The sequence below is a fragment of the Drosophila teissieri genome, chromosome X (genome assembly GCF_016746235.2).
Source record: "Drosophila teissieri strain GT53w chromosome X, Prin_Dtei_1.1, whole genome shotgun sequence".
Lineage (NCBI taxonomy): Eukaryota > Metazoa > Arthropoda > Insecta > Diptera > Drosophilidae > Drosophila > Drosophila teissieri.
The window spans coordinates 15,371,314-15,385,452 of NC_053034.1; the positions used below are offsets into that span (position 1 = coordinate 15,371,314).

The 14,139-nt window shown below is 58.1% G+C and overlaps 2 protein-coding genes across 2 annotated transcripts; one reads left to right on the plus strand and one right to left on the minus strand.

Annotated features, from left to right (window-relative positions):
• Positions 1-228: 228 nt before the first annotated feature.
• Positions 229-11,904, minus strand: LOC122625195. Its single transcript, XM_043805172.1, has 3 exons — positions 8,185-11,904; positions 2,944-8,125; positions 229-2,882 (listed from the first exon to the last, which is right to left on the minus strand). The coding sequence occupies exons 1-3, from the start codon at positions 10,871-10,873 to the stop codon at positions 242-244; spliced, it is 10,512 nt and encodes a 3,503-aa protein (XP_043661107.1). The 5' UTR covers positions 10,874-11,904; the 3' UTR covers positions 229-241.
• Positions 11,905-12,477: 573 nt separating this feature from the next.
• LOC122622947 (26S proteasome regulatory subunit 6B) lies at positions 12,478-14,057 on the plus strand. The gene is made up of 3 exons (XM_043801756.1): positions 12,478-12,637; positions 12,695-12,778; positions 12,837-14,057. The coding sequence occupies exons 1-3, from the start codon at positions 12,602-12,604 to the stop codon at positions 13,956-13,958; spliced, it is 1,242 nt and encodes a 413-aa protein (XP_043657691.1). The 5' UTR covers positions 12,478-12,601; the 3' UTR covers positions 13,959-14,057.
• The last annotated feature ends 82 nt before the right edge of the window (positions 14,058-14,139 follow it).

Genomic DNA, 14,139 nt, shown 5'->3' on the forward strand with positions numbered 1-14,139 from the left:
CCTAATTCCGAACGCGATCCCCTCCTGGCGCCGGCGTTAACGATTAACGATGACACAATGGCAGTACGTATGTGATCGATGGCGGCGATGGGTCGTCGGCTGCCCGCGCCGACTCCGCCCTCGAGGCCTATGGCTATGACTTGTCTGGCAGGAGGCTGTGCTCCTTCTGCAGCTGCTGCTTCATCTGGTGACGCTCCACGTCCACCGCGTTCGCGTCCCCGTCCGCTCCCGTTACCCACTCCTAGCACTTGCGCTTGGGCGTGCGCCGCTTGACACCGCAGTTGTCCCCCTTCTTGCTGCCCTTGGCGATGGCCAGCAGCTTCACGAGCTTCTTGTGCGAGTCGCCCACGATCCAGCCGTGCTTCTGGTACGGCTCGTTCTCCTCAAAGTGTTTGCCCGGCGACGGCGACGCCTCCTCCGGCTCCAGTTCCATTCGATCCCCATCCCTTTGCTCGCTGCCTGCTCCTCCGCCGCGGGATCCACCGTCTGCGGCCTCCGCCTCGTCGTCCAGGCGTCCGAACTCATCGTCGCTGGAGCTGCTCCAGTAGTACAGCTGCTTCTCGCTGGCTGGTCGTTTTCTTCGCGCCGGCGATTGCCGGCTGGTCTGCGATTTCCGCTTGGCCTTCAGATTCTTATTGCTGCTGCTGCTGTTGTTGTTGTTATTGGTGGTGCTGCTGGTTGTGGCGGCGGAACTGCTCCTGGGATGCGGAGCTGACGGCAGTGGTTGCTGCTGATTGCTGTGACGCACCTTGCTTCTCTCCCTTTGGGGTTCCTGTGCAGCTGCGGGCAGTGGTGGTTGCGGTTGTGGTGGTGGTGGCGTTGGTGCTGTTCGTTCTTTCTCCGGCTCAGTGGCCTTTACTTTGGGCTGCTGCCTGGAGCTGCGTGTCCTGGTTGGTGGCTCCACTTCCGCCTCAGCCGGCACCTCTTCCTCATCCTCCTTACTTTCCTGCACCCTTGACTTTTCATTGGACCGCCTTTTGCGGTTGTTTGTTGTCTTGGTCGCTGGAGTTTTGCTCTTGGCTGCTGCTTTGGACTTTCCCCTAGCAGGGGGAGTTACCACTTCTGACGCTGGCGGAGGCTGGACAACAGGAGGCACATGTGCTGGTGCAGGCGGCGGTGGCTGGTTTCTTTGCCTGGCACGTGGTTTTGGTTGCTCCGGCTCGACAGGTGCAGGCTTCTTATCGCTGGCGCGACTCTTCCGCTTTCCTGTGGTCGCCTGAGGTGTCTGGGCTTTCTTGCTGGCCACAGGTGGAGCCACTGGCTCCGGCTGGGTATTCGCCTCGCTAGTCTTGCGCTTACGCTTCTGTTCCAGCTGCTCCTTCTGCTCTATCAGAGCAATGATGTCCTTGGTGGACAAGAACTCCTCGTACTCATCGGAACTCCACGTCTCCACCAGTTTCTTGGGACGATTGGTGGCACAGCGACGCTTGGATTTGCGCTGTCCCTCGTCGATCAGCTGCTCGATCTCTTCGTGACTCATGCCTAGTTCGGACTGCAGCTTGCTCAAATCCTTGCGTGGCTTGCGATTGGACGAGGAAGAACCAGAGGCAACGGCTTCCACCTTTGATTTCCCCTTTGTCTTGGTCGTTGCGGATTTGTTGGTTGCTTTCTTGGCAGTGTTGGCCGTGGAGTTCTTCGGTTTTCTGCCCGGTGGTAATGCACTGGGTGCTGGCATTGCCGCCGGCGCTGCCGGAGCTGCTGGCGCCGCCATGGGCTCCACCTGATGGTGGTGGTGGTGATGATGGTGATGATGATGGTGCTGCTGCTGCTGATGGTGGTGGTGTGGCTGCATCTGCTGCGGATGATGCCGATCCCAGCTCTCCTGCACCAGTGTGGGTGGAGCCTCCATTTCAGATGCCTTGGCCGCTCCGCTGCCGCCACGCAACTCATCGAAGATCTGGTCGAGATTGGCTTGGTTCTTCGGCAGCGCCTTGATCTTCGCCATCCCGGGCACCACACTGGGACCCGGTAGCAGGGCCGCCGATGGAGCCATCGCTGGCGCCGCCTTGGCACTGCTGGCGTGCTTGAAAATCCGTCCCATGATCAGTGACTTGTTCTCGAACGTTTTGGCCGTGGCCCGGCTGGAACTGCTGCTGCTACTCCGGCTGCCCGTCCTGCTGTTTTCCGCCGACGAGGATGAGGAGGACGATGAACTGGATGTGGAGACGGCACGTCCGCCTGCCTGCGGTTGAGCCACTCGCCCTGCGGCGACGACTCCACCGCCTCTGACCTCTGGTTCTGGCTCCGGATCCACATCGCCATCGCAACTCAGGGTCCCGAAGTCGTAGTCATCACGATCCGAGTAGCTGGCCGTCGAGACGCTGTTGTTGTCCTGCTCCTGCAGCAGATTCACGGACGTCTTGGGCTTCTGGAACGTTATGGGCGCCTTCTCCTCCAGTCCAATGTTCTTGAACGGCCGGTCGGGTATGATAATCCTTCCGGATGCTGGTGGCAGCGTGGCCGAGCTGGCCACACCCGCCGCCGCCTTGATAATGGACGCGTGCATGATGGTCTTCGAGGATGTGGAACTCTGCTGCTGCTCCATCGGTCCCGTAGGCGTCACTGTGGGCGTGCCCGTGGGCGTGGGTGTTGGCGTGGGCGTCTGTTGGTTCGCTGGCGGTAGAGATGTCACAGTTGGAGCCGCCGGTGCAGGCGGCAAATGGGGAAGAAAGTCGCCACCGGGCTTCTCACTTCCCAGCGCAATGTCCGCCAGTTCCGTTAGCTTGCAGACTCCACGACCCGACTTGGCCAGCTCCAGCATGTCCATCTGCATGTTCACGTTCTCGTAGCCCTTCATGGCGGCCTTCGTCTTGAAGCGGGACGTGGTGGTGGCCGAAAACTGGGACACAGCCGAGTAGCTGGGCGAGAGCCGATTGTGGTTGCTGCAAGAGGGTTTTATCAATGAGTTATATTTACTGTGGTATTTGCTAAGTGGTAACTTACGTGGGCGTGGTGGTGGGGGTGACTGCTGGCGGGTTCCGGAACAGCTGTTGAATGACCGGCTGGTGGCACACGGTTGGCGCTGACTGTGCAGCAGGTGCTGGCGCCGGAGGCGGTGCCTCGGCCGGTGGCGGCGGCGAGGGAGATGGCGACGGAGAGGCTGGAGGTGGCAGGGAAAGCGATGGCGACGCAGGCGGAGGAAGAGAAGGCGATGGTGAGGCTGGTGGCGGCAGCGAGGACGATCGAGATGGCGAGGGTGATGCTGGAGGTGGCGGTGGTTGCTTTCTGCCCGCCGTCACGATCACCGAGGTGGTGGCTGGACCCGCTCCACCGCCGGGATGCGGACGTGGCGTCTCTGCGCTCTTCAGTATATTGCAGCATTCGTAGAACAGACGCTCGTCGGGATTGAGATTGAGACGAGAGGCGGTCGGAGCTGTGGGACTGTGCTGGTTGTCGTGCAGCCGCAGACTTGCCTCCGTGATAACATGATGCACTTGCTCTTGCTGCTGCTGCTGTTGCTGATGCCGATGCTCCTGCTCCCTCTGCAGCTGCATTCTCTCCTGCTCCTGGACCCTCTGCAGCTCCCGCTCGCGCTCCCTCTCATGATTAACCATCTGAGCGGGCACCATGAGGACCGAGGCTCTCATCTGCTGCTGAGCTGCCGCCGGCTGCTCCTCATCATGCTGCATCATCGCGTCAGCTGAGCGTTCCCTCTTGTTTTCCAGATCGTGCGTATCCTGCGGACTAGACGGCGCCGTCTGCGACTGCAGGTACTCCTGGGCAGACACCTTGGACACGTGGGCCAGGGTCATGTTGTGCTTGGACAGCGAGGTGGAGGTGAAGAAGCTTTTGCCGCACAGCTTGCAGCCGTACTTCTCGGCATCCAGTTCGCTGCGCTGCGTCCGTTTCTTGGGACGTCGCGTGAGCAGCACACTCCTTCGCCTCCTTCTTCGGCGGCCGCGTCCGCCACGTCCCAGATCCTGGGAGTAACTGGTGTACACGCTCATCTCATCGTCCAGATCCATGTCCATCACCTCGGTGTTTGTGTTGTCGTCGCACATGGAACCGAAGTTCGAGTGCTCATCATTCAGATTCGGAGCACTGCGCACACTCATCGAGGTGGGCGGGCGATAGTATTTGTCCTGGTCCTGGTCCTGATCCTGGTCGGGATCTCCTTCGCCGTCGAACTCGTCGTGGGCAAACTCAAAGTCCTCGTTGGTGGTGGCCGACATGATCTTCTCGTTTACGTTCTTGGCGATCTCCGTGAGGTAGTTGTCATCCTCCTCGGGACTCTCGTTGGTCGCCACCGCTGGCTGCTCCTTGGCCGGCACCTTGTGCTCCGCCTGCTCCTTGTGTATGTTCTTGTTGAGCCGCGGATCCCGACTGAAAGTGGCCGCCGGAGGCAGCTGCTCCTGTTTCTCCAGCTTACTCTGCTGCAGCCTCGTCAGCTGTTGCTCCCTGGCCACGGCGCTGCTCAGGATGCTGGGCCTCAGGATGGAGCTAACGGGCAGCTGGGCCTGATTGTTTCCACCCGCCGGCTGCGCCTCCTTAGCCTCCCTGGCCTCCTTGGCCAACAGCTGCTTTTCGATGCCAATAGAGAAGGACTCCAGCGAGGATTTGAGCAGACTGATGTTCTCATTGGTGGCCTTGCCAACGCCACCAACTCCTCCAGCTTTGCCCCTGCGATAGTAGCAACTCTGTCGACGCTTTGGCCTGCCGCGCACGGGCGGATTGGCTGGTGACTCCGCCACTGTCTCGGCCGCCTCCTTCTTTGCCAGCTTCGCGGCAGCCGCAGAGGATGGTCCTAAAGCTGCATTCCGCTTGGTGCTGGACATCAGCAGCATTCCGGTGAGCAGCAAATCCTCGCTTTTCTCGTACGCCAGATTCTCCAGCTTCTTGAGGTTATCCCTGCGGGCGTTGTCGATCTTAAAGCTTTCCAGCAATTGATCGGCCACAATGGCGGCCAGTTCGTTCTTTCGCCGACGACGTTGCTTCTTTTTGGCGGGCAGCTCCTCATCCTCCTTGACCGGCGGAGGTTCATCAGCTGGCGTCGCCGCCGTTGGTAACGGCTGCTCCGATTGGGCGAGGCTGTGGAAGCCCGACGAGGTGTTGTTGTTCAGATTGCTGCTGTGCTCCTCCATCAGGGAGCTGCAGTTCGTCTCCGCCATCGTGGTGGGCGGTGGTGTCGCTGTGCGTGCTGGAAGTGGCACGGCGGGCGCCACCGAGATGACGGACACGGGCACTGGTGCAGGAACAGACGTCTCCGGCTGCGGCAGGCTCACTGGCACAGGATCCGGCGATTCCGGAGACTCCACTGGCGGAGTAGCCGCCGAAATGGTCGTCGGATTGGTGGCCATTATAGTTACAGCGTCCACCTTCTTATCCCTGAGACTCGTTATTGGACCTTGAACCTGAATTGGAAGTTGGGGCACGACATCAGCGGGTGCAGGAGCTGGGATTGCATCTGGCAGCGGTGGCAGCTCTGCTTTTGCATCGCCATTCACTGGCAACGGGATGCACTGCAGCAAGGGCGCAGCCGGCAGAGTTTCCTCCAAGGCGAGCAGGGCAGAGCGACAGTCGATGGTTCGCGAGCGCATGGAACGCTTCTTAGGTGTCAGATTCTTGACAGGCACAGGCTGCGGAGCAGGTGCCACAGGCACCGGAGCAGCAGGTGGAGCAGCAATAGCTAGTATAGCATTTACAGGTTGGGACTTGTCGAGGGCTGCCGAAGACAGCAATTCCGCGGAGGGTTGCAACGGCATGATGCAGTTGCTCAGCTTGGGAGGCAGTTCCTCCAGCTTTTCCTTTTCCTTCTCCCTCTCCTTTTCGCGTTCCCTCTCTCTTTCCTTTTCCTTCTTGGCCTGCTGCTCCTCCTCATCGTCGTCCGGAAAGCTCGCTTGGACAGCCATGATCACCGAGTTGATCGCATCGTCGATATGGTTGTTGACCACTTCATCCATGCGAGGACACGCCTTGGCCTGGCCCTTTCCGTGATCCTTTTTGGAACTGCCCGTTCCCTCCGTTGAGCGCTTCTTGCCACCCGCACCCTTGACGGGATGAACGGGCGCTGCAACCGTTGCGGACACCGAAACTGGTGGTGGGCCACTGGAGGGCACCACCACGCCAGTGCCTGGATTGCGCACCTGTGGGATCTTCAGCAGATCCAAGTTGGAGTAATAGTGCGAGGCCAGTGGTGCCGGCACTCCGCCTGCCATGGGCAGCTGGCAAGGCACTGGAGCGACACCACCTGGCGTCGCAAGTGCTGCTCCACCACCTGGCTGCGGTTGCGGCGCCAGCGCATTTGCACCCGTCACCAAGGGCAGTGGCACCAGTGGCATTGGCAACTCTTGCTGCATTCTTGGCGGCGGCACCGGTGACGGCTTTCTGCTCGACTTCTTTGACAGATCCAGCGGCTCCATTTCCATGTCCAAGCCGATCAGATTTCGGGCCTCGAATCCACAGATCGTCTGCCGCCTGGCGGGCATACCGCCAGCACGATGATGCGGCAGTCCGACGAGTCCCGGATCCCCCGTGGTGCCAGAAATCAACGGCTTCTGGAGCACTCCCCGCTGACTGGTCAGATTCAGCGGCTGATGATCCGCCATCACGTACATTGCTGTGGGTGCGGGATTGGGATTTGCAGGTGCTTGCAGTTGGGGCATATACAGCGGCAGCTTGGGCAGCATATTAACATGCTGCACTGGCATTCCCTGCATTCCCAAAGGCATTGCCACGGGCACGGGTACTGGCAAAGGCACAGGCACGAGAGGAACGGCCACAGGAACGGGCGCTGGATTTGGAGGCGGCACTGGCAGCGTCGGTTCCAGCGGAGGATACTGCTTCAGGGCGGCCAACGAAGCTGGCGGTTTTGGTGGTGGGGCACCCATCTGCTTGGCCGCCGCCTTGGTGGGCGTTCGTCTCGTCGGTGGATGAGCCAAAGCAGTGGCGACTGGCGGAGGAGCAGGTGCAGTGACTGGCAGAGGAACAAGTGCAGCGACTGGCAGAGGAGCTGGTGCCACGGCTGGTGGTGGTGGAACTGGTGCAGGCACTGGCATGCTGGCAAATATGGGTGGCTGCAGAACTGGAGGAGCAGGAGCGGCAATCAAAGTGGATGGAGCAACTGCAGGGGGCGGAACTGCAGGGGGTGGAACAGCAGGTGGTATGGTAACTGCTTCTGGCAGCTCCACGGCCGGTGCTCTCCGCACCTGGATCGGCTCCACCACGGACTCTGGTGTGGCATCCACTTTGATTATTCGCCGTGAGACCGCCTTGCGTTTGGGCGTCTTTGGCTGCACTCGCTCCTTTTCGGCGACCACAGCGGCTACAGGTGACTCCATTGGTTTGGGTTCCTTGTCGTGCTTTTCAACTGGCTTATCCTGCTGGAGTTTCTCCTTTTCCTTATCCAGCGGCGCAGGCGGAGGCACTTGCTCCGTTTTGAGCTTCTCCTCCAGTTTGCCGGTGAGCATGGCTATGCAGTCGCTAATCCTCTTGCTGCGCTTTACAGTCGAATTCGGCGTCGCCAGTCGATTGGTGCCGGTAAAGGGTGAAGACACGGTTGCAGCAGCTAGCGGGGATTTGGTGGCCGGCGCTGGGGTAGTGGGCGGTGTGGGCATTAGCTGCTTGCTGGGAGTGGGCGACGCGGGCTCCGATCCATGAACGGAGGCGGGTGGAGCAGCTGCCTCCGAAAGAGTTTGTGACAGCTCCAGCCGCAGGGATGGCTTTTCCTCAGCGGGAGATCGTGACTTGGCAGTGACTGTTGGTGTGGGTGGTTTCGCCTCCGGCTTTGTTGGCATTGAATCCGTTTCTACTGAGGCCGGCGGTTCTGGCGGAGATTTGACCTTCTCCAGTTTGGCCTTTTGCTGTTGCTGCTTTTGCTGTTGCTGCTTTTGTTGTTGCTGCTTTTGCTTGCGCCGACTGCGCTGCTGCTGTGCGGCAACAGCGGCGGCCGAGGAGCCGGTGGCCACCACAGATGACCGCGAACGGGATCTGGTGGTGCGCAGCAGGTGCTGATTGTAGATTCTCTTGGTGCTGCTGCGCTGCTGCTTGGATTTCGACTTGACCAGCGACTTGGCCATGGACTTGGCCTTGTTCTTGGCCTTGCGCTTGGCCTTATTGTCCACGGGGAAGATCTTCTTGCAGATGCGCTTGGCGGGCAGGTTCTCTAGCATTTTCCGAATGGATTCAGCTGAAAATGGGTAATATTTAAACGTGGTAAGAGAACACTGAAACCCACAAAATACTCACCATCGCTGGGTCTTTGGCGTGGCGAGTTCTTCAACTTGGATGAACTGGACACGCTCTCCTCGCCCTCCGCCTCACCATCGCCTTCTCCCTCGGCATCGCCATCGCCCGTTCCCTCCTCCACTTCCACCTCCAGCTTTTCCTTCTTGCGGGCGGAGAGCTGCTTGAGCGGCTTCTTGGAGAAGGCACGTCGCTTTTTGGTGCCGCAGTAGTAGCGATACTTGCGCTTCTTGGCCAGCGACCACACATAGTCGCCGGAGCAGTCCAGCATGTGGCGGTAGAGATCCATGAGGCCACTGCACTTGCGGCCGCACTTGGTGCAGCTGGAAGGAGCGGACGAGGAGGACGACAACGTCGTGGTGGCAGCGGAGGAGGTGCAGGTGGAGTTGGACATCGAGGTGCGGGCGGTGGACAGCAGCGTGGAGGCGGAGGATGAGCTGGGCGAGCAGGACGACGATGAAGACGCATTGCCCGATCCGGAGGCCGGTGATGGTTGTTGCTGCTCCAGTGCCGAGAGCGGAGTGGGCGTAGACACCTCGTATGATGAGCGCGAGGAGGCAGACGACCTGGTCTCCTCCTCCGGTTGCACCTGCTCCTGTTTGGGCTGCTGCACTGTTGCGGCCGGCGCAATCTGCGGCCACCGGATGCAGTTGCTCGCGGCGGCAAAGCGTCCCAGTGCCCGTTTCGGGATGAAGAGGTGGCGCAGCAGATTGCCGGCCAGCAGCTCGCGTCCCACGACCTCGTAGTGCGTGGCGTAGATGTGCGAGTGGCGGAAGGTCTTGTGCTCCTCCAGCGACTTGCGCTGGTCGAACTTGGCGCCGCAACAGATGCACAGGTAGAGCCGCGGCCGTGCCCACTCGCCGCTGAGCACGACGGCCTTTCGGTTCCTGCTACGCTCTCGCTGGTCCCTCTCCCGTTCCCGCTGCCGATCCAGATCGCTGGTCCCGCTTCTCGGCTGAAGCTGCAGCAGGGAGAGAAAACTCTCGTCGGCAAAAGTCTGCGGCAGCAGATCGTCACCAGGATGCGAGTCCAGGCCCTCATCCTCCTCCTCGTTCTCGCACTTGATGACCGCCTGCTCGTTCTGCTCCAGAATGATGTGCGGCAGCAGGCGGTGGTCCAGGATGAGATTGAGCTGCTCCAGCAGGCGGCGCTGCTCCTGGTTCTGCTCCTCCGCCAATGAGAGCGAGAGATCGTGCTTTTGGCGCATCGTCAGCTGTGTCCACATGTCCAGCTTTGAGAGATCGCGCAGTCCCAAGTAGTTTGGCTGCTTTAACTTCTTCACCAGCCGCCCGCCCTCGTTAATCAGCGTAAACTTCTTCACGTAGTCCCACTTCCACTTCCAGCTGTGCTTCGTGTGCGGTCTCCGGCGGAATTTGGCCAGCGGCAGCAGTTCCCCCGTGCCGCCAAATTGATCCGAGGTCAGCAGCGTGGGATAGGAAGCACCGCCAGGTCCCAGCTGGCTGGGTCCGTGCAGCATGATGAGGTCTGGCTTCTGGGATGCGGACGACGACGATGAAGATGACGTTGTAGACGTCGAAGAAGAGGTGAACAGCCGTCCGTCGAGGTAATTCTGGAGGTTGTGGCGCACATTAAAGATCACATCCTTGTAGAACTTGTCATCGAACAATGAGTTGGCGACGGAGGCGGAGGATGAGACGCAGGCCATGCTGGCTGGCAGCCGGAAGACTGCATCCGGATTGACAGCTTCCTGCAGAGCCATAGTTCCCGCCGCAGCGGTCTGCTGATGTGACTGCGACTGTTGATGCTGATTCTGTTGCTGTCGCTGCGCCGCCGCTCGACTGCTGCTCCGGGATTTGCTGGTGGGCGTGGCCAGGGGCGGTGGCTCCTCCTCCTTGCGTTGGTTTCGATTCCGATGGCTGGGCAGACGGTTCTGGGTAAGACCAAGACGAAAGAGCACCGGTTCGTCGGCGCCCATCAGACCCGGCTTGGGGGCATGGCCATCATCCGGATGCTGCAGCGGATGCTGCTGGCGCTGGTGTCCCAACAGGTGATCCGCGTCCTGAAACCGCAGGCGACACTGCTGGCAGCCGAAATACTTGTCCGCATGCTGCTCGCTAAGGTGCTGGAACAGCTGCTCCAGGTGCTTGGCCGGCAGGCAGATCTGCGGGGGCGTGGCCTGGCGGCGATTGCCCTGCTGGCCACACCACTGGCAGCCGGGGAAGCCGCCGGCGGGATGGGAATTGGAGCTGGTGGAACGACCACTGCAGCGTCGCTCCTGCCGCTCGGTGTGGAACTTCTCCACATGCTTGGCCTGCAGCTTGCCGGAGGCGAACTTCCTATCACAGTACAGACACAGGACCTTCGAGTGCGCGGCTCCACCCAGGCCGGCGGCCTCTTCCCGTTCCCGCTCGCGCTCCCTCTCCCGTTCTCGTTCCCGTTCCTCCGTCATCTGATGCAGCTTCTCCACCAAACGGGGCAGCCGCTCCAGCGGCAGGCTGCAGATCAGCGAGAGCGGTTCCTGTTCCGCCTCCGGCTGATCCTCGTGCGGCTCCACCTCTTCCTGTTCCGCGTCCACATCGTCCTCCTGCCGGGTCTGCCGTTTCTTGCGCGGACTGGGTGCGACAGCGGCGGAGACGGGGGTCGTTGCCGGTCCAATTGAATTCTTGCCGTTGACCTGCTCCTCCGAGAACTTGAATCCACGGCGCAGGCCGAAGCGCGACATGGTCTTCATGTGGAGGCCACTGGGTCGTCCGTGGTTGCGTTGCACAAGTTAACTGCTTCGCCAATCCTGCAAGCAGTGCGGGCGAACAACAATTTACTACTGCACACACACTGCTTCGTTCTTCCTTCTTCTTTTTGTTGACAAATAAACCGCAAGAAGAAGCAGCGAAAAACAAAAACTACTCCCACACACACATACGCACACACTCGCACGCACACCTGCTCAATTGGAAATTATACAATAAACATTTTCAACTCCTCGAATTGATCTCTCTCTTTCTGTTATCGGGATGTATTGTTTTGGCCAATAGCTATATCATCACTACCACTCCACAACACCACACTTTCCACTTGGATTTCTTGGTCTTGACTTGGTCTATCCTCCTGCCTTTCGATACGTTCCGTTTCGTTTCGTTTTGTTCTGTTTCGTTTCGTTGTATTGCACTGTATTCCGGGATTTCACGAGATTGTTTTCCGTTTTGTTGTTTTGTTCTATTCGCAGTTTTTCGCTTGGATGCGGACCAGACCAGGAGCGGCACCGGATCCGTATCAGCGCATTGCATTTAAGCACGGCATTGCAGCTCGCCCAGCAGTGTAGCGCATTCAATTTTCCCTGGCCGTTCTTTCCACCCTAACAACTGCGTTAGGAGGTATCTAACGTTTAGCCCAAATCGATGCGTGCGTACGGCGCAGAGGGGGCGGTGGCGCGGGCGAAGGGGGCGGGGCACGGCAGCAGGACAACGACGACGACGACTACGACCACGATACTTTGTGGGAAACGTACTCGGAATCGGAATCACACTCGCACTCGTTCTCTTTCCCGTTCTGATGCTAGCGATATTGGGCAACCGATTTTTCGGCGACGGCGGCGGCATTATCAGCCATCGAATTGTGCTATATAAACAGCAAATTCGATTTCACTGTCCTCCCAGCGCTCGTGTGTGTATATATTTGGTTCGTTCGCACACGCACACACAGCAGCAGGAGCGACCGAAACGTTAAATGTGTGTGTTTTTCTTCTTTTTTTTCTTATGGGAAATCGAAATCGCGTCAAAATGGTCGAGTTTGCCAGTGTGTACACACTTGTCTCGCTGGCGAGGAAAGTACTCGAACTATCGATAGTTGCGTCTCTAGCAGCGATACTTTGACATCATTCTACGTGAATTACTTATAAAAGCTTGTGAATTAATTAATTACCTTTGCGCGGTCTGCATATCAAAAGATTTTTGGTAGTATTATATCTATCGGCAGCTTATGTTCCAATCAGAGGTGATATATATCGCTAAACTTACAGACAGCTGATTGTTCCCATCACTTGGTTCTTTGAAACCTTTTTACAAAAAAAATACTTTCTGAAGTTTAACAAGTGTATTTAGATATATATACAACTTTAGCTTTACAGGTTAATGGGCGTATGAGTATTTAGTGTTTTGTCCTCTGAAATCTTATTATCCAATAAATATAAAATGCTTTCTTATCAGAAAATGCATCTATCGAAAAGTTTATTCAAAATAATAAACACTTTTCTGTGTAAATCGATTGAAAAAGCACCACATTTTTACCACTCGATAGGTAAATGGTCACATCGATAGATCACCCGCAGACAATCGATTGCTGTGAGTGACAGTGGCCAGGGTTGTCATCACATCGCAGTGCTGGCTTGTTTTTGACGAGTCATTTTGGTCGCCCCGCAGAAAACGCAAACTAATAAAACGAAACTCACTGCTGAACGGAAACAATGCCGTACAACATGGACGTACTGATGCCGGAGAAGGTTCGTAGTTGGTGCTTCGCCGCCTGGCCATCGTACTAATCCCTTCTCTCCCACCAGGACGAGCTCTCCGACTTGAAGCCGAAAGATGCGCACAGTTCCCTGGACGAACTGGACATGGAGGATCTCTACGTGCGCTACAAGGTAAGTCGTCCAGTAGTGTACCGTTTGATCATCCCTTTAATCGCCCGTTGTATTGTAGAAACTACAAAAGACCCTGGAGTTCATTGAAGTCCAGGAGGAGTACATCAAGGACGAGCAGCGGAACCTGAAGAAGGAGTACCTGCACGCCCAGGAGGAGGTGAAGCGCATCCAGTCGGTGCCACTGGTCATTGGCCAGTTCCTGGAGGCCGTCGACCAGAACACGGGCATTGTGGGCTCCACCACCGGCTCCAATTACTATGTGCGCATCCTGTCCACCATCGATCGGGAACTGCTGAAGCCCTCCGCCTCGGTGGCCCTGCACAAGCACAGCAACGCCCTGGTGGACGTGCTGCCGCCAGAGGCGGATAGCTCCATTTCGATGCTGCAGCCGGATGAGAAGCCCGATGTTAGCTACGCGGACATTGGTGGCATGGACATGCAGAAGCAGGAGATCCGTGAGGCAGTCGAACTGCCCCTGACCCACTTCGAGCTGTACAAGCAGATCGGCATTGATCCGCCGCGCGGTGTGCTCATGTACGGTCCGCCCGGATGCGGCAAGACCATGTTGGCCAAGGCGGTGGCCCATCACACAACGGCCTCGTTCATACGCGTGGTCGGCTCGGAGTTCGTGCAGAAGTACCTCGGCGAGGGACCGCGCATGGTGCGCGACGTGTTCAGGCTGGCCAAGGAGAACGCACCGGCCATCATCTTCATTGACGAGATCGACGCCATTGCCACAAAGCGTTTCGATGCGCAGACGGGCGCTGATCGCGAGGTTCAGCGCATCCTGCTCGAGCTGCTCAACCAGATGGACGGCTTCGATCAGACCACCAACGTTAAGGTGATCATGGCCACCAACAGGGCTGACACACTGGATCCCGCTCTGCTGCGACCTGGTCGATTGGATCGTAAGATTGAGTTCCCGCTGCCCGATCGCCGGCAAAAGCGACTCGTCTTCTCCACCATCACCTCAAAGATGAACCTCAGCGAGGACGTCGATTTGGAGGAGTTTGTGGCGCGGCCGGACAAGATCTCCGGTGCCGACATCAACGCCATTTGCCAGGAGGCGGGCATGCACGCGGTGCGTGAGAATCGATACATCGTTTTGGCCAAGGACTTCGAGAAGGGCTACAAGAACAACATCAAGAAGGACGAGCAGGAGCACGAGTTCTACAAATAGATTAAGCCACACACTTTTCCCGCCCATTTGTCCCCCAACACTAAACTCTTCTTTGTACGCCTAAAGTTATACCATTAATAAAACCAACTCGTATTCGAAGTGCTAAGCGATTCCAATCCAAATCCAAACCAACCCAGTGGGATCGGGCTGCCAGAGGCAAAGCATTCCATTTACGCAACAA